At 44.1% G+C, this 19,666-nt stretch overlaps 1 protein-coding gene across 2 annotated transcripts in view; it reads left to right on the top strand.

The window, feature by feature from the left end:
* FSHR (follicle stimulating hormone receptor) overlaps positions 1-18,749 on the top strand; it is a 185,699-nt gene extending 166,950 nt beyond the window's left edge. For both annotated transcript variants that reach the window (XM_055540049.1, XM_055540048.1), the window contains 2 exons: positions 12,823-13,008; positions 17,516-18,749. In XM_055540049.1, coding sequence (XP_055396024.1) covers positions 12,823-13,008; positions 17,516-18,749 — 1,420 coding nt within the window. The remainder of the gene's footprint in view (positions 1-12,822; positions 13,009-17,515) is intronic.
* The last annotated feature ends 917 nt before the right edge of the window (positions 18,750-19,666 follow it).

Raw genomic sequence — 19,666 nt, 5'->3', positions numbered from 1 at the left:
CTGTATATAGTGCAAGGAACAGAAGTTCTTCCTCACAGAAGGCTTATACTCTTATAAAGGAGAGTCAGATAACAGAACTAAATATGCAACTTAATATATTGAACTATCATGTATATGCTATGAAGTGTCAAGTAGGACCTGCGGGTAACAAATGGGGAGTGCCAGGCATACAGTCCCTGTGCTTCAATACACAAAGTCTTTAGAACCAGTAGGGCCTCCCTGGTGGCTCAGTTGGTAAAGAATCTGACTGCAATGCAGGAGATGTGGATTCGATCCCTAGGTCAGGAAGATCTCCGGAGGAGGGCATGGCAACCCACTCCAGTATTCTTGCCTGGAGAATCCCATGAACAGAGGGGCCTGGGAGGTTACAGTGCATGGGATCGCCAAGAGTCGGACATGACTGAGTGACTAACACACTTAGAGCTTGCAATGCTTAGTCAATGTTTCTTATTCTTAGAGTACCTGGGAGACAAACAGAAAGTGTATTTGATGTCTTCGACCAGGAGAACAACTGTGTTAATTTCACTTAGTGAACAGTCCTAAAGGTTTTGAACGTGCCTAAACCAGCACCCCTATCTTTCATGGCAGAACATGTCTGTGATGGGGTAGGTTTCCACGTGTGACCTGCACCAGGTACACTATGACATCGCAGCAGCTTAACTACTGCCTGCTACTGAGAACATTCAAGCTGGACAGGATCTCGTCTAGCTCATCACCCAGCTGGGGACACCAGAGCCAGAAATGGGAAGTAACCTGCTAACCCTCGCACTGCTGCACTAAGTGGCAGAGCCTGGACCAGAAACTAGGTCTCCTGCCTCATATCCTATGCATTCCCCCCACACCTTGTCACCTAAAGTACTTCAATAGGTCCAACTGAACATCTAAAAGGGACCCTCAATTTACTGTGAACTAAAATGGGGGGAAAAAAAACTATCAACACGAGACCCCGCCCCCAGCCCAAGAACACTAGTAAAAGGTACACACACACAGCAAAGAAGAACGTCCCTTGATGTTGACAAGTAGGTCCCAGGCTGAGGCACTGCACAGTATGTCTGACCAGGGTCTCCAGTGGAAAACACCAACACAGACCCCCAATCAGCCCTGCCATGAAAGCCAGCAAGAGGAGGAATAATATCATCACCAGCAGTTTTGCAGAGTCCTCAAGTTACAGGCCCATTTTCTACACTTTCACCACAGAAACAGTGAGTAAAATTTACAGAAAATCCAAAGGAATTAGGAAGCATTTGCCATGACTTAAAAAGGTAGAGGGGCTTACTGCATGGCAGTAGTCATTAAGAACCCACCTGCCAATGCAGGAGACATAAGAGACACAGATTTGATCCCTGGGTCAGGAAGATCCCCTGGAGAAGGGCATGGAAACCCACTCCAGTATTCTTGACTGGAGAATCCCATGGACAGAGGAGCCTGGTGGACTATAGCCCACGGGGGGCCACACAGAGTCGAACATGACTGAAATGACTTAGCAAGCACGCAAAAAGGTAGAGAGGGGTAATACATATCTACATCTTTTCATTTCAATGCATGAGGATATATGTGTAAGATCCTGGCCTACATCCCAGTCTCTAACTGCTAATCGCCTCCTCCTTCTCCCCTTAGAGACAAGAAGGTTGGTCAGCTTAACGTCGAGCCTCCTTTTCTGGGGCTTTCAGGTTAGTCTGTCTAGATGTCTTCCCAGCCTCTCTGGCTGCTAACCTGGGGCTTTAGGACCTAGTCTATCCTTTATTTCCAGCCTTATGTGCCAATCCCAGGTAAACCCTGGCCTGAAGGCTGTTTGCTTAGTGTGTGTGCAGAGTACAAGCCCATGCTGGCACTGTGGGTTCACGGGTAGGAGAAGAAGTGTGTGTAGACCGCTCAGCCCACCGTAGGCGCAGCTCAGGCTAGGGCTGTGACTGTGGCTTGGGTCAGATTCCTCTCACTGAACATCAGACTGTGATGTGGGTATTTGCATGCAGAAGGCTTCCTGGAGAGTGCTCTTGGAGCCTGTGGGGAGTACTTGATGCAAGCAGAATCAGGCTAAGAGGGAAGTTGAACTACAATGCATTTGCAACAGAAGCTTCAGCTGATTCTAGGGGGAGCTCTGGAGTTAGAATGGCCCTTCAGAGTTGACTGAAGTAACGCAAGGGGCTGATCCTCTTCATCAACAGGCACTGAGTGCAGGCAGGCCCAGGGGAGACGTCAAGTCTTGGGTAAGTCAGATGAGGGCAAATCCCAGAGAACTCACAATGGGCCACCTCAGTGGCAAGTGGTCCTCAAATGGCCTTAAGCCATAGTTCTAAATTTGACCATGCATCAGAATCACCCAGCATGCTTGTAAAACTCTAGATGGCTAATCACACTCCCAGTAGGTTTGATTTAATAGGTCAGGGGTGGGCCTGAGAACCTACATCTCTAATAACTTGAAGGTGAAGCTGATGTTGCTGGTCCAGAAAGCGCACCAAGAATCACAGCCCCTGAACTGAAGCTGGGAGTTGGGAAGCTTGGCCCGGTCTCCATATCTCCTCCAAGAGCCAACAGTGGCATATTTTCCTCCCAGCAGCCTCAGTGCTTTGCCCCAGTACATATATTCAAGGGATTCTAAGGGAGTCAAGGGGAGGGCACCCAAACCAATCATAACTCCTTTCCTGACGGCAAAAATTTTAGCTGAGTGAAAAGCAGGGAGCCCTTGAACAGCTGAGGGTGCAAGTATGAGATGTTCCACTGCAAAGAGAAAGAGATGCAGAGAAAGCCAGGGGTACACAGACAAGCTCCAATAAGTTTCCAAGAGCAGTCTAGCATCCCGATTTCCCCCTCATGAGTCTTGACCTTGAGCATCAGCAGCCATCTGAGTTTTCACCTTATATTCTAAACTCACTCAAGTTTTCTTTTTTTTTTTTAAGCAATCAAGCAATTGCTGTTTCCTTGGGAAACCGTTTCCTGTGGGGAAAATTTAATGCATTGCTTTTGCAGGCTGGAGCCAGTACAATCATATTCTGATGGTTTATCAAATTGATTTGGCTATAGCTAAGATTCATTTGATAGTTCAGATTCAAACACTGAGTTATTTGTATAAGAATGATTCTCTTCCATTACCAGTATACCCACAGTCCTATAGATAGTAAATTGCCTTTTTATTCCACCTGGGATCATGAAAGAGAGGTCTTCTAGCCATCTGTCAGTGTAGTACACACCAGAAATGTGCTCTCACTTATGGAAATGATTGACCTGTAATAACATCTTTGCTGGGAAAAATAGAAATTGTTCAAATCAAATTTGTGGCACTGGCTATAATGCACTTTATTAAACAGGGCACAGAACACAATTTAACGCCTGCCTCTCCTGACTCAGCATCTTATTACTGACTGCCATTTCCCTTTCTGCTTTGTAGCTCAAAATCAAGAATGCTAACAATGTTGAAACAGTTCAGGATTGCTAAGTCCTGTCAGCCATTGTCTTATGATGTCTCCTGTTGGGACTACTTTTCAGGATTTCAGTTTTCAAAACCAGTCACTTCCAGAATGGAGCACGGGTTGAAATGTTAACCAAAGTGGGACCTTATAAAGAAAGGCTGCCATCATGAGACCAGCCTGAAAGACAAGGATTAAAAACACCTGCCCATTATTACCCCTTCTGTCCAGCCCACCAGCCCTAAGAACAGTCAGTAATAAAGCAGACATCCTCACTCATTCACTGAACATAGCAGGGCTTACATGTCATGTATTTGGTAGCTGTTGATTGAGCATCTATTCAATGTGTGTCTGGTACTCTACTAGATGTGAGGGACGTTCACTGCTTTCAGTCACCAAGTCATGTCCTACTCTTCATGACCCCATGGACTGCAGCATGCCAGGATTCTCTGTCCATCACCAACTTCCTTGTCCAACACCAACTTGCTCAAACTCAGGTCCATTGAGTCGGTGATGCCATACAACCATCTCATCCTCTGCCGTCCCCTTCTCCTCCTGCCTTCTGTCTTTCCCAGCATCAGGGTCTTTTCCAATGAGTCAGTTCTTCGCATCAGGTGGCCAAAGTATTGGAGCTTCAGCTTCAGCATCAATTCTTCCAAAGAGTATTCAGGGTTGATTTTCTTTAAAATTGACTGGTTTGATCTCCTTGCTTTCCAAGGGACTCTCAAGAGTCTTCTCCATCACCACAATCAGAAAGCATCAGTTCTTCGGCACTCTGTCTTCTTTACTGTCTAGCTCTCACATCCATACATGACAACTGGAAAGACCGTAGCCTTGTCTATACAGACCTTTGTCAGCAAAGTTATGTCTTTCTTTTTAACACACTGTCTAGGTTTGTCATAACTTTCCTACCAAGAAGCAACTGTCTTCCAATTTCATGGCTGCAGTCACTATTCGCAGTAATTTTAGAGCCCAAACAGAGGAAATCTACCTTTTACCCTTCCACCTTTACTCTTTTATTTGCCATGAAGTGATGGGACTGGATGCCATGATCTTTGCTTTTTTAATATTGAGTTTAAAGCCGGCTTTTTCACTCCCTTTTTTCACTCTCATCAAGAGGCTCTCTAGTTCCTCTTTGCTTTCTGTAATTAGAGTGGTATCATCTGCATGTCTGAGGTTGTTGATATTTCTCCCAGCAATCTTGACGCCAGCTTGTAATTCATCCAACCCGGCATTTTGCATGATGTGCTCTGAGTATAAGTTAAATAAACGGGCTGACAATAAATAGCCTTGTCATTCAGTTCAGTCACTCAGTCGTGTGCAACTCTTTGTGACCCCATGAATCACAGCACGCCAGGCCTCCCTGTCCATCACCAACTCCCGGAGTTCACTCAACCTCATGTCCATCGAGTCAGTGATGCCATCCAGCCATCTCATCCCATGTCGTCCCCTTCTCCTCCTGCCCCCAATCTCTCCCAGCATCAGGGTCTTTTCCAATGAGTCAACTCTTCACATAAGGTGGCCAAAGTATTGGAGTTTCAGCCTCAGCACCAGTCCTTCCAATGAACACCCAGGACTGTTCTCCTTTAGGATGGACTGGTTGGATATGCTTGCAGTTCAAGGGACTCTCAAGAGTCTTCTCCAACACCACAGTTCAAAAGCATCAATTCTTTGGCGCTCAGCTTTCTTCACAGTCCAACTCTCACATCCATACATGACCACTGGAAAAACCATAGCCTTGACTAGACAGACATTTGTTGGCAAAGTAATATCTCTGCTTTTCAATATACTATCTAGGTTGGTCATAACTTTCCTTCCAAGGAGTAAGCGTCTTTTAATTTAACGGCTGCAATCACCATCTGCAGTAATTTCGGAGCCTTCCTTTTAAATCCTGAGCCAGTCAGTTGTTCCATTCAGGGTTCTAACTGTTGCTTCTTGACTCACATACAGATTTCTCAGGAGACAGGTAAGATGGCCTGGTATCTCCATCTCTTTAAGAGTTTCCCACAGTTTGTTAGGATGCACACAAAGGCTTTATTATAGTCAATGAAACAGAGGTAGATGTTTTTCTGAAATTTTCTTGCCTTCTCTGTGATCCAGCAAATGTTGGCAATTTGATCTCTGGTTCCTCTGCCTTTTCTAGACCCAGATGGAACATCCAGAAGTTCTCAGTTTATGTAATATAAAGTTTATCTTGGAGAATTTTGAGAATAACCTTACTAGCATGGGAGATGAGTGCAATTGTCCAGTGGTTTGAACATTCTTTAGTACTGTACTTCCTGGGAATTGGGATGACGATTGATCTTCTCCAGTCCTGTGGCCACTGCTGGGTTTTCCAAATTAACTGACAAATTGAGTGCAGCACTTTTAGAGCGCTCTGCTGGAAGTCCATCACCTCCACAAGCTTTATTGGCAGCAGTGATTCCTAAGGCCCGCTTGACTTCACACCCCAGAATGTCTGACTCTGAGTGACAGACTACACCGTCGTGATGGTCCAGGTTATTAAGACATTTTTTGTGCAGTTCTTCTGTGTATTCTTTCCATCTCTTCTTGATCTCTTCTGCTTCTGTTAAGTCTTTGCCATTTCTGTCCTTTATTGTGCCCATCTTTGGATGGATGTGATGGGTATAGAGACTCAAAAACAAACAGTACCAGCCCCAAGTTATCTCATTCTGGTAGCGGGACAAAAGCTACTGGGCAGAACTATAATCTCTGCAGAAATTCACAGGAGGTTTTAGTAACAGAGCAGACACCCAATACATCTTTGCCATGTGATACAGTGACTTGACAAATGAGGCGACAGTGTGAGGAGGTAAGCTCTCACCTCATGTCCACCTGTGTAACAGCCATCCCATCCCCTTCCTATCTTCAATCCTTTCTCCTTCCAGTCACTTAATAATGAATGAACACCTATTGTGTGCCCTGTTTAAGGCTCTCAAGACTAATCTAATAAAATCACAGCATTCAATAAGTCATTCTTCTGCTCAAAGAAACTCTAAACTCTTCCACCTGGTTTTCAAGGCTCAGAGATCAAATCCCATTCTGAGGTTCCCTTAATTACTCAAAATATGGTTGCTCAGAATCACCCTCTGAACACCCCTCGCTGCTTTGCTTTCTGTTCTGGGCCTCTCTCCAAGCCTACCCTTAGCCGGTAGTCGCAACAAACCCACTTCCATGAAGATGTGAATAACTGATAATGCCTTGTTTTGCTATTCCCCCTGGGGATATTTGCATCCTAAGAGTGGAATATGCTTTTACAAAGGAATTAAAATATAACGTTAGATTTCCAGGCCACGTGGAAGGAACTGTCAGTGACTAGACTCTGTATATCTGTGTATTTATGTTAGCGGAACAGAGCAAAAGTGGGAATATTTGCAGTTTAAGTCTCACTCCAAGCGGAACAGTATCTACTTATCCCCTTTGTCCCTACTGATATAAATGTTTATAGATTTTTATTAATCTGTGGAGGTACCAGAGAAACATTTTTCTGTCAGTCCAAAATAAGGAAGTCTTACGATAGTTTCCTTGTTTGATTGCCCTAGCAAGTGTCCAGTATGCTTGAAATAAACACTTCTACAAACACTTTTACTACCCAGGAACTATTTCTGCTAAAGAATTGGCTTTACCAAACTCTAAGTGACTCTGCATCTCTCTCCTACCAACCACTCTCTCCTTTCAACATCCACCAGCAGATCTGGATCCCGAGATACCGACAAGATACCACAGTCTTCCACAAGTGGAGCCACCTAGTGCAAATGACAGCAACTCACATATTTTGCAGCTGCGATGAGCAGTCCGCAATATAAGCTAGCTCCAGAACACTGAACAGAGAGACAGGCACCAATGCTTCCCAAGCAGACCTCCCCATTCAACGCCTAGTCACTGAACCACACACAGGTCAATCCATTCAGCACATTATTCTACTGACTCTTTAATCTGTGTCTATCTCCTTGTAAACGTTGCACAAGGATGCCCCCTTCCTCGGTTCCTTTGACACTCTCAGTCACAAATAATTGCCTGCCACAGAAGCACCGTTAAGCTGAGCTCCTTTTAAATCCAGATTTTCTCTCTCAGTTTGCCTTGCACACTTCTCCCTTTAGAATTGCTCTCCTGTAAGACTTCCTTCAACGTCTCACCTTCTAGGAATACTGAGGCATCTCTGCTAATCAGACAACTCTCCACTGAGTAGATTTCTTGAGCCCAGCCCTGTGCCAAATGCCAGGTAGAATGTGAAAGTATCTTAGTAATTCCTGTTCTCAGAGCATCTAAAATCTAGCTGAGGAGACAAAACAAATATACGTGAAAAGTTGAACAGTATGAAACAATAGAAGAGCCAATACAAGGTACCAGACCTTTGTAAGTACAAGAGGTCAGAAGACATCACAGCTGGCTGGGGCGATCTATTTCCTTTCCTAGTCCTCCATCAGGGCCACTCCTTAGCCTGTCTTTGAACAAAGCAACAGTTTTCTGGGAGCTTACTATGCAGAAGGCACTGCTGAGAATGCAAGGAGTCCTCTGCCCTACAAGAGAGAGGAAATGCAAATACAAAGAGCTAGTATACAAAGAAAAAGATGGTAAGTGAGAGAGGCAGAAAGGTATAGACTATAGTGCTATTTGCACTCTTAATGGCTTTCAAGGAAAAATGCTTCTACAGCTGTTAAAAGCGATGGAGATGATGGGAGTCAACGCGAATCTGTTTGAGTTCTGCATTTCTACATAAAAGCTATCCTTAAACTCAGTGGTTTAAAGCAATTGTTCCATTTTGCCCACGGTCTTGTTTCAGAAATTTGGGTAGCTTGTCTTGTCTCTGATCCACGTGATGTCAGCTCAGGTGGCTGGGTCTGGGGGATGTACTGCAAGTTGTCCTCTTCACTCAAGTATCTGGTTCTCCTTGGTACCTCTCTACACACAGACACACATACACACATGGCATCTTATCCTCCAGACCCTCTGTACCTGGCTTAGACTTTTTCTAGCATGGCACTAGCAGGGCATTCCGAGTTCTCGCATGGCAGCTTAGGGCTCTATAAGATTTAGAAGCTATCAGTGCTCTTAGAAGCAAAGTCCAGAACTGGCAGAGTAACACTTTCACCATACTCTACTGTAGTCCAAAGACATCACCAAGATTCACGGGAAGGGCAAATAGACCCTCTGTGGAAGAGCATGAAGAAATTGCAGTCATCTTTAATCGACTTACAGAGTCAATGAGAAAATATGATGGCATTGCATGCAATATAAAAATTTATTTGAGGAAATCTTCATTAATGTGGTTTTTGTATATTCTAAAATTAAGAGGTGGAGCCAATACTAAGAAAAAGAGTCTTCTGTTTTGTATCACTTGATTTTAGAAATATTAAAAATGTTAATGGTAAGTAATAAATAATCCCCCTAGTTTAAATTACTCCTGAAGGACTTTGTTTATGCCTTCATCTCAGTCCCCGTAGGAAGCCTTGAACTATTTTATACAAAACATGCAATCTTTGCTCCCTTCCATATTTGAGGGAAAAAATGAGAGCCCCTGCACCAGGCAAAATAAAAACTTGGTCCCAGGGACCAGAATTTGAGTGTCAGTAGCAGAACTGATCAGAGAAGCAATTGCCTGAAGAGAGAAACTGGAGAGAATTTTTTTAGGGCAGAAAAGAAAATTGAGAATCTCTGCAGCAATAGAAAGGCTAAGTGTTGAACAGGCTAGGACAGCTGGATCTTTCAGCATCAGGGAGTGAAGACTCACCACAGGGACCAAGGTTCATGGATCAGACTCTTAATTCCAGGGACCCCCAGCTCCACAGAATTAGAATACACAGGCAAGAACTAGAAAAGAGACCTTGGAACACCAAGAACGTTTCTCCTATGGTGATAGCAATGAACGTTGTGAGAACCAGTTAAATTCCAGATACATGTGGAAGGTAACACCAAGTTATTTTGCTGAGGGTGGGTATACAGGGTATGAGAGAAAGAAGAGTCAAGGCTGACTTCCAAGTTTTTGCATGAACAACAGGAAAGGCTGCAAGTAGAGAAGGTTTGGGGTAAGATCGGGAGCTCAATGTTTAATATCTAAAGCTTCATCTGCCTATTAGACATACAAATAGAGATAATAAGGAAACAGGAGTGATGGAACGAGCAAGCAAAAGTCAGCAAGCACTCTGATGTATTTGAACGATAGCATTGACAAATTTGATCTGTTGGGTATCTAACAAGGAGGGGAACTAAGTAAAATACACAGAGGTATTACATCAAGATAATTATTAACTCTGAAAATGTAAATTTCCCTTAGTATCAAGCAGGGAATTAGCAGTCCAGGGATTAGCAATAGTAGGTAATTGCTACTAATCCTAGGCTGTAAGGGCAAGTGAGGATGTGATCTAATTGAAGCACAGAACTGGGATGGCTGGTAGCTGCTGGGTCCTCCACAGATCTGCGTGACAGAGCTGGAGTCACAGAGGAGCCGCTGCCCGAGGCAGAGGAGGGATGAGAAATGCCCTCGCTTCACCCTTCCTCCCACCTGCCAATCCCACAGGTGCCAGGTGTGCGACACAACTGAAGGCTGAGTGACACGGTGGCACCTGGGAGATGGGGACTTTAGAGGCCGTCTCTCCTGCAAGACACAGTGGAACACAGCAAAGGGCACAGAATGGAAGTGAGCGAGATCAGGCAAAGACCAGCACATCATATTCAGTGCTTTGTACCTCACTGGAAGTGCAATGGAGAATCACTGACTAGTTATAAGCAGAAAGTCACAATCTAATTGGGACTTCTAAACTATCACCCAGTCTGCAGTGTAACAATTGCATTAGAGCCAGATGGCCAGGATGATTAATTAAAGTCATTAATTAAGTTAAATTAATAATTTAAATTAAGTAAATTAATTAAAATTAATTAAAATCTACTTGACTGGGCCATGAGATGCCCAGATAGCTGGTAAAATATTATTCTTGAGTGCATCTGTGAGAGTGTTTTCGTAAGATATTAGCACCAGATTCAATAGACTGAGTAAAGAAGATTCACCCTCCCCAGTGTGGGAGCATCATCTAATCAGTTGAGGGCCCTCATAGAACAAAAAGGCAGAAGGAAGGCAAGTGTGTTTCCTTTCTTGAGCTGAAATATCCATCTTCTGGCACTGGACATCAGAACTCCTGGTTCTTGGGTCTTCCAACTCTGAGACTTAAACCAGTGGCCTCCTTGGTTCTCAGGCTTTTGTCTCTGACTGAATTATACCACAAACGTTCCTGGTTCTCCAGCTTGCAGATAGTATATCATGAGACTTCTCAGCCTCCAAAATCATGTGAGTCAAATTCCATAATAAATATCCTCTTATATATCTCTACATATCCTATCAGTTCTGTTTCTCTGGAGAACCTTAATACAATGATCACAAGAAGAACAGTTATTGAGACTGTTGTCTCTCTAGGCAGAGATTATGGTGACTTAGACTAAAGTTGTGGCCAATAAAAGTGGACCAATTTGAAACAAATGTAAAAGTTAGGCTTGCAAAAACAAGAAATTGAGTCCAAGGGAGGGAGAGGGAGGAGTCAAGGGTAACTGCCAGGTTTCTAGCCTGAACAGCACAGGGAAATGGAGGAGTCATTTCCTGAAATAAGGAAAACAAAAGGAGGAACATACTTAAAAAGAAGATGGTAAATTCAGTGTTGATACTTGCAAGTCATCAAAAGGGTGGGATCTGATGGACAATGGATTATCTGGATTTGGGGTTCAGAACTAGGATCTAAACTGGGATATATACAGAGAAGCCATCAGCATATACTTGGTATCTGAAATCAAAGTAGTAAGATCACCTGGGAAGATTATGTACAGTCAGAAAGGGGCCTGAGTTTAGAGGAACTCCAATAGATAGAGGAGAAAAAACAAAATCAGAAATAAGCCAAAGTAGATGTCAGAAGAAATTTAAAAGAATGTGATGCCAAGAAAAATGGAGACATGTTTTACGCATGAAATGTAATTGAGAAATCAAGAAGGTTAGAACTAAGATGTGACCTTAATGAGTACTGTTTCTCTAGGGGTTGGGAAGAAACTGAGTTGGATTAGGAAATGAGAAAATAGTGACATCAAGTATGGACAACTAGTATAAGAAGTTTGCTTGGAAAAGGAAGAGACAAACAGGGCAGCAGTTATGTGTGGGTTTTACTGGACAATAGGAAGCGTTATAAATTTTTGAGCAAGAGAATAAATGACCCTATGAAAACAAGACTTTGAGAAAGTAATTTTCACCAGACTGGGAGAACATCTGGGGTAGCAGATATATATTCACACCCAGAAGTTTCATTCCTCCAAGGGCCTACTGTTTTGACTTAGAGGAAATGCAGACATTAGAAGATTCTCCTTTACCAAGTATACCCAAGGATGCTTGAAATGAGTCCATCTGGTCATCAGTACCTCCCCCTTCAGAAGCACTGATTCATGGCCAGCCTACTGACCCCAAAGTCTAAGCTGGTACCATTTAAATCTCCTTGCACCTACCAGCTGGTCACAGTTGTTTTGAAGGTTGAAGCTGCCAACAGTGCTGCCAGAAAGTTGCCCATGTCACTGGTGCCGCTGCCAGCGAGGATGGGACTCTGGAGCCCTCCAGGGACAGGAACCTGGTTAAAATGTTCATTTACATTTTAGACCTTGGGTCACCGAGGCATAGAGTCTCCAACAAAGCAAGAACAACTTGCGTGTGTGTGAGGTTTTCTGACGACAGCTGCCTGTTGAGTGCTATCTGTTGGTCAGGAGGTTTTCTATGTACTTTTGCTTGTTTAATTCTCACAACCACCCTCTGAGGTAGGTATGATTATTACCATTCCTGTTGTACAACTGAGGGAACTGACACATGGAGAAGTGAGGCAACTTGACCAAGGTCACCAATCTAACAGGTAGCGGGGCAGGGCACTCACGCGGACGAGTCTGTCCATGGATACCACAGTCATCGCCACCGCTCCCCTGACACTTGGACTTCGGGCTGAGGGTACCTCTGTTGCCCACCTCATATTCCTTCCTCTTTGCATCCTTTTCTGAAATGTAGCCACCGATTCCACCCCAGGTCAAGAAGTATATTTTTACATCTGGTTTTATGGTGGGGAGGAAGTGGTCTCACTTCCTCGATCCTATGTGATTTACTGAGTGTCTATTCTAAACAGACACTGTGAAAGGGGAAAGGGCTACAGTTAAGCCCCAGATCAGCCAGCGTGCTAGTACATCCAGGATACAGAGCAGTCCGTTATCCATATCCTCCTACCATGAACACAAGGGCCAAATGTCCCTTTAGACAAATATTTATGCGACTCAGGTATGTTGGATGAACAAGAGTCTCCCTCCTCCCTCATGTAAAAACAGGTCTACTATGACTGCTATTTTGACTGCTAACACAGCAGAAACATTTGGACTCACAGTAATCAGGTATGTTTGCCTCTTCTCCTTATAGAGATATTTCAAGAACCAGGATCCGTTCCCTGCCTAGCTATGGCTTAGAAAATCTTAAGAAGCTGCGGGCCAAGTCAACTTACCGCTTAAAAAAGCTTCCCAGTCTGGAAAAATTTGTCACACTCGTGGAGGCCAGCCTCACCTACCCCAGCCACTGCTGTGCCTTTGCAAACTGGAGGCGGCAAACGTGAGTTTTCTCTGTCCAGCCCTTGAGCCCTGTTTGGGCATTTCTCCAATGGAGTACTTGGTCCACAACTTCTGCATCCATGATGAAATCCCTTAGGCAAGTTCTAGATCAAAGCCTTAGTGTTTTTTTTGAAAATGGGTTCACAGGAGAGAGCTACCCACATGGTAGGCTACCTACCAAATATTAAATGCTGCTGCTGCTGCTAAGTCACTTCAGTCGTGTCTGACCCTGTGCGACCCCATAGACAGTAGCCCACCAGGCTCCTCTGTCCCTGGGATTCTCCAGGCAAGAGAAATGGAGTGGGCTGCCATTTCCTTCTCCAATGCATGCATGCATGCTAAGTCACTTCAGTTGTGTCCGACTTTGTGTGACTCTATGGACAGCAGCCCACCAGGCTCCTCTGTCCACAGGATTCTCTAGGCAAGAATACTGGAGTGGGTTGCCATTTCCTCCTCCACCACACTAAACCTCCCTTACTCATCTTTGGAGCTTAGCACCTCACAGGGAGAACAAAGATTATGACATCTGTTCACTTTGGCTTTCAAGGCTGGTCAGGTTCCAGGAATCCCAGGTTAAAGAGGGTAATCCTAATAAAGCCAAGTTCTAGTGGGTGGCTAAAAAGTTGAGTTTGTGGAAAGGGAGTACTTTGAAGTTTACATGTTCCAGATATTTAAAGGATCCACCAGGGATACAGGTACTTCCCAGGTGGTTTTGTGGTTAAAAAAAAAACCCACCTGCCAAGTAGCAGAAGCAGGTTCAATCCCTGGGTCAGGAAGATCCCCTGGAGAAGGAAATGGCAATCCACTCTAGTATTCTTGCATGGGAAATCCTATGGCAGGCTACAGTCCATGAGGTTGCAAAAGAGCAGGACACAATTTAGTGACTAAACAACAATAATAGGAGATATAATCTATTGGGTATCAGGAATTCTCCAAGTTTCTGCCTCTCCTGAGCTCACTGACACAATCCATTCCAGGCAGTTGCACTCAGTCAGATGATGCCTGGTTCCTACTCTTTCACAGTAGCCCAGCATGAACACAGCTTCTGTGATACTGTTTTACTGCTTAACGTAGCCACTTCTATTATTCAACCTTAACATGCAGACATATACCCTACTCTAAAAACAAAACAACCAAATAATATACACCCTAAAATGTTTTGAACAGGCAGCAGTCCACACTCAGACCCATGTAAAGGGTCTGCAGAAAAGGGGCTACTCTTCAGAATTTGCACACATCATTAGGGAACTCCCCAGAATTAGACACTCCCCACAAGTTAGCTCAAGAGCTAGGGAATTTCTTCTTAAGGACTAGAATTTTTAAGAGCTTGGGCTGAAGCAGAAGGCCTGCCTCTTTTATAGTCCAGAAAGAGATATTCACAGCCAGGTCAGTGAAATTGGAATTTCACTGCCAAAATCCTGGAACTAAATACCCACCAGGAGAAATCTCAGAGGATGTTAAGACCACTGAAGGAGCTGCACATCACATGCTGTCAGTACCCAACACCATAGGAATATATTCTCTTCCTCAGTTGCCCAGACTCCTCTGGTCTCACCACCCCCTGGTAGTATAGATGTAGCGTCAGGGATCACCCAACTGGAAATCTCCAGGTCTGTCTTACATTGTACCATGGTTTGAAGGGTTTCCTTGTCCCTCTGGACCACTGGGCTCTCACCTTCTCTAGGTCCCTATTTTAAATTACATCAGGGCTTCTCAGGTGTGGCAAAGGAGAGGTCCACAGCTCTTCAAAGAACACGTGCCAAGACAGAATACAGAAATCACAATGATGTTTGGTCTTTCTATTTAGCAAATTCACAAGCCCACAACAATATGGTTATGCTATTCAGAAGATAATAAACACGGGATTTGTGTTTTAATTGTGTCACTTCATGCTATACCATAGTAGGTGTAGCACTAATGAAATTTGAGTTTAAAGTTGCATGATGAAACTGCCCCTCCAGTCTTCACTTGGAAATAATGCCCAAAGTGTAAGTCTTGGGCCCTGTGACTGTGAGATTTTGGCCGATGGCCCTTCTGAACTCTCATGGAAAAATCTTACAATCCACTCCTCTCCCTCATTTGTCATTGAACCGGTTATGTCCTTGTCATAGTTCTATACTCAGCTAACATTGCTATTTTGTCCTTGTTTTGTTATTTCTTGTATTCAGGTGCTTTCTTTCCAGCTAGATTTTAAACTGATGCACTTGGCATATTCATTAAGTACCCACATAGGGCATGACCCCAATATGAACTCAGTATGTAACCACCATCCTCTGTCTTCATATTGCTGATACCTGCCTAGTACTCACTGCCAGGCATATTAAAACTTTGTACCTTTATCTCATTTAAGTTTCACAAAAGTAACAGCACTATTCTCTTCTCACAAAGGCAGAAACTGAGACTCAGAGACTGTAAACAACTTGACTGACGCCAGTCGGACTCAAACTCTCTGGTCTGTCTATCTTCAAAACTCAGACTCTGGGCCACTCTGCCATGCACTTCCCAAGTAACTGTACATTGATTTATTGGGGGTCCAGGAGTACCACTTTTTAACTCCACCCCAAACTGAATTGTCAATTTCTTATAATACTTAGGATTTGCTGAGGCATTGCAGCGGCAAGACTTTATTTCCCTGGCTTCCATTTTTCTTTCTAGTCTTCTCCCATAGACATACATTGTTTACCATTTCCCCACTCATTTAGGTGACTTCCATTTCAGGAAAGGAAAGCATCAATACTTAACATATACCAGTAGCAGTATTAACAAAAAGCATCATCACAGCAGTCAACATAAGCCCCAGGAAGTGAAGGCTGTGTCTAGATGGTTAGTCAGATCCATTCCGGTGAATCGAATCACAGTCTGCAAGTGCCAGGTTACTTACTTCCTGTTTTTAGAACTGGGCTGCCACCGATTCAATGACTGGAAAAACACAGTGATTCTCTTGTTCCCTCTTTGCCAGTCTCTGAGCTTGCCTTACTTTTTTTTTTTTTGCAAGATCTCTGGCTAAACCAAAAGATTTTGTGCACATTTTCAATTCCATATATGTTATTAACTGTTTAACCTCCTTAGTTTCAACTAGGACTGACGTAAGTAAGAAGCTCTATCAGTCTCTAAAACAAAACAAAATGACACAGTCTCCAGGGGGAAAAAAAAAAGAGTCTGTAGGCCCAAGGGAAAAATGACTTCCTAGCAATTCAATTCACTTTCTGGAAGGGAGAGAAGGGAGGAATGGGTTCTCACTAACAGTCCCTTCTCCTAGAGGGTCATGGGGAAAGTTCAGTCCAGCCCGTGTCCACTGCAGACTTGACCAGCCCCCATTGTTCAGCACCTAATGGAATCTTTACCTCTTCCACACCCCATCCACTCTCTCCTTCTTATGGTTGGGGGCGGGAGGGCAGTCTTTGAAGAGTTTTAACACTCACCTCCCCACTCACTTCTGAGATTTTGTTAAGGCTTGAGACAAATGCAGTCACTCAACATTGCTGTGAGCTTGTCCCTCAGGGAGGGAGGAAATGAACAGGGTATGTGTGTATGTTTCCATTCGAAAGAAGACCCAGTGTGAAACATCCCCATTCCTTAAGACTTTGCTTCAAAACTATTCAGAACTACTACCCCCATCTCTACTTGTACTATCCACTTGTCTGGATAGAACATTTGTCATCTGGCTTTCATTCAAATCCCTTCTGGAAGTGCCTATATTCTGTTGGCAAGGCCTCTTGTATGTTGGGGTTCAAAGGGGGGAGACTAAGACAGAAAAAGTGACCCCGAAAAGATCCAGCTCCCTAGGGCATGAGTTACAATCCCTCACAACCTGCATTCTCAGGTTGAGATCCTTTTGGGATCTCACTAGCAAACTGCTGAAAATGAGAGAGTCAGGCTTACCTTGCAGACAATGCCTGAGGCCTACTGTGGCCCTTGAGGAGTGAAATAATAAAGAATACACCCCTCAGTAACATTTCAGGCAAGTTAGCAGACCTCCTAGTAGCACAAGTACCAAAGAGCTGGATAAGAGTTGGCTTCGAACAAACTAAAGACTCTGATCTTCCAAACTATGCAGACAAACTCCCACTTGAGTCAGAGGACAGTCCAGAGCTTCTAGGACTGGGGTTTAGTGTAGAGAAAATGGAATATATATTACTCAGGCATATGAAGGGAGGGCTGAATAGAAATGGGGGAAGGGAGAGGATGGAGTTGATATCAAGTCTGTAAATTATCTGCACTTAACAGTAAGACTTAGCTAGTCCCAGGCGCCTTCCTCCCCACATTCAGTTTGTGGCCAGATGGTTTCCCGAGTGGGCCATCCAACTCGAGGAATATATACACAAGTTGTTCTGTTCATTTACAGTAAGAAGCATTAACCCTTGAGCTTAGTCTCAAGGGCAGACAAACTGTTAGAAGAAAAAAAAATCTCAAGAAGAAATCCCATTCTCTACCCTGTGTAAAGACAGTGATATATTTGCCATTCTGGATCCAACATGTTGACTCTGTTCCTTTTTGTATTTTTCTAGCTCTGACCTTCATCCAATTTGCAACAAATCTATGTTAAGGCAAGAAGTTGATGACATGACTCAGGCTAGGGGTCAGAGAGTCTCTTTGGCAGAAGATGATGAGCCCAGCTATGCCAAAGGATTTGACGTGATGTACAGTGAATTTGACTATGACTTATGCAATGAAGTGGTTGATGTGACTTGCTCCCCTGAGCCAGACGCATTTAATCCATGTGAAGATATCATGGGGGATGATATTCTCAGAGTCTTGATATGGTTTATTAGCATCCTGGCCATCACTGGGAACATCCTAGTGCTGGTGATCCTGATCACCAGCCAGTATAAACTCACAGTCCCCCGGTTCCTCATGTGCAATCTGGCCTTTGCCGATCTCTGCATTGGAATCTACCTGCTGCTCATAGCCTCAGTTGATGTCCACACCAAAAGCCAGTACCACAACTATGCCATCGACTGGCAAACTGGAGCAGGCTGTGATGCTGCCGGCTTTTTCACTGTCTTTGCCAGTGAGCTCTCAGTCTACACTCTGACCGCCATCACGCTGGAAAGATGGCATACCATCACCCATGCCATGCAGCTCGAATGCAAAGTGCAGCTCCGCCATGCTGCCAGTGTCATGCTGGTGGGCTGGATCTTTGCTTTTGCAGTTGCCCTCTTTCCCATCTTTGGCATCAGCAGCTACATGAAGGTGAGCATCTGCCTGCCCATGGACATTGACAGCCCCTTGTCACAGCTCTATGTTATGTCCCTCCTTGTGCTCAATGTCCTGGCCTTTGTGGTCATCTGTGGCTGCTACGCTCACATCTACCTCACGGTGAGGAACCCCAACATCACATCCTCTTCTAGTGACACCAAGATAGCCAAGCGCATGGCCATGCTCATCTTCACCGACTTCCTCTGCATGGCACCCATCTCCTTCTTTGCCATCTCTGCCTCCCTCAAGGTGCCCCTCATCACTGTGTCCAAGTCAAAGATCCTCCTGGTCCTGTTCTACCCCATCAACTCCTGTGCCAACCCCTTCCTCTATGCCATCTTCACCAAGAACTTCCGCAGGGATTTCTTCATTCTGCTGAGCAAGTTTGGCTGCTATGAAGTGCAAGCCCAGACCTATAGGTCAGAAACCTCATCCACTGCCCACAACTTTCATCCAAGGAATGGTCACTGCCCCCCAGCTCCCAGGGTTACCAGTGGTTCCAATTACACACTTATCCCCCTAAGACATTTAGCCAAGAACTAAAACACAATGTACAAATGTTTCTGAGTGTTGAATGACAGATAAGTCTTGCCTTTGAAGAATATGCCATGGAAGAGCTGACAGAGCACTTCCACATACTTCATCTAATTTAATCCCCCTGGCACATCCATAAGGTAAATTGGTCAGAAACTATTAACTCCATGTGATTCATTAGGAAACTGAAGACTTCATAACAACATTAATAATTAAAATAATGTAGTACTGCATCACATTTGTTCTATCCTTTATAGCGTTCAAAGTGCTCTTGTTCAGATCATCTCAACTGATCCCTATAAAAGTCCTATTAAGCAGGCAGAACAGGAATTATGCTTGGAGTTTTATAGATGAGGAACTCAAAACTTGAAGGGTTAAGTGACTTGTTCAAAATTGCTCAACTTACAAGAAGCAAAGCCAAAATTAAATGTTCTGACTCCCAGAGAACTTGCAAGAGAAGCAGTGCAATATTTATTCACTCATTCATTCCCTCAATGAATATTTACTGAATATCTATGTGATCCTTTGAAATATGTCAACCTGAGTAGGCTGAACTACATTTCCCAGAATTCCCTTTTCTTAAATCTTTCCCATGAAGGTAGGCCACATGAAAGATTTTCCTGAAAACAGGAGGATGGAAGGGAAGCTGCAGCCATTTTGTCACTCACACTTTGTTGCTCATCTGTTGATTCAGCTCACTGCTGTGAGTATGCAATGGGTCCACCATACCCTGGAACCTTCCTTGGGTTCTCTGCCTCTTAAGTCAAGTATATGTGTTTAGCTCCATGTTGAAGAACACCCATGTTTAGCAGAACACTTTTATCACCAAGGTCAGAAGCAACAAGAACAGAAATAGATTTTAGTTTGACCTTGTGGAGTCTGTCTTGAACTTATGGCTTCAAGCATGCTTGTGATCTTCCCTTTAT

The sequence above is a fragment of the Bubalus kerabau genome, chromosome 11, assembly GCF_029407905.1.
Source record: "Bubalus kerabau isolate K-KA32 ecotype Philippines breed swamp buffalo chromosome 11, PCC_UOA_SB_1v2, whole genome shotgun sequence".
In the NCBI taxonomy this organism is placed as follows: Eukaryota; Metazoa; Chordata; class Mammalia; order Artiodactyla; family Bovidae; genus Bubalus; species Bubalus kerabau.
This window is presented reverse-complemented; position numbering and strand designations above follow the sequence as displayed.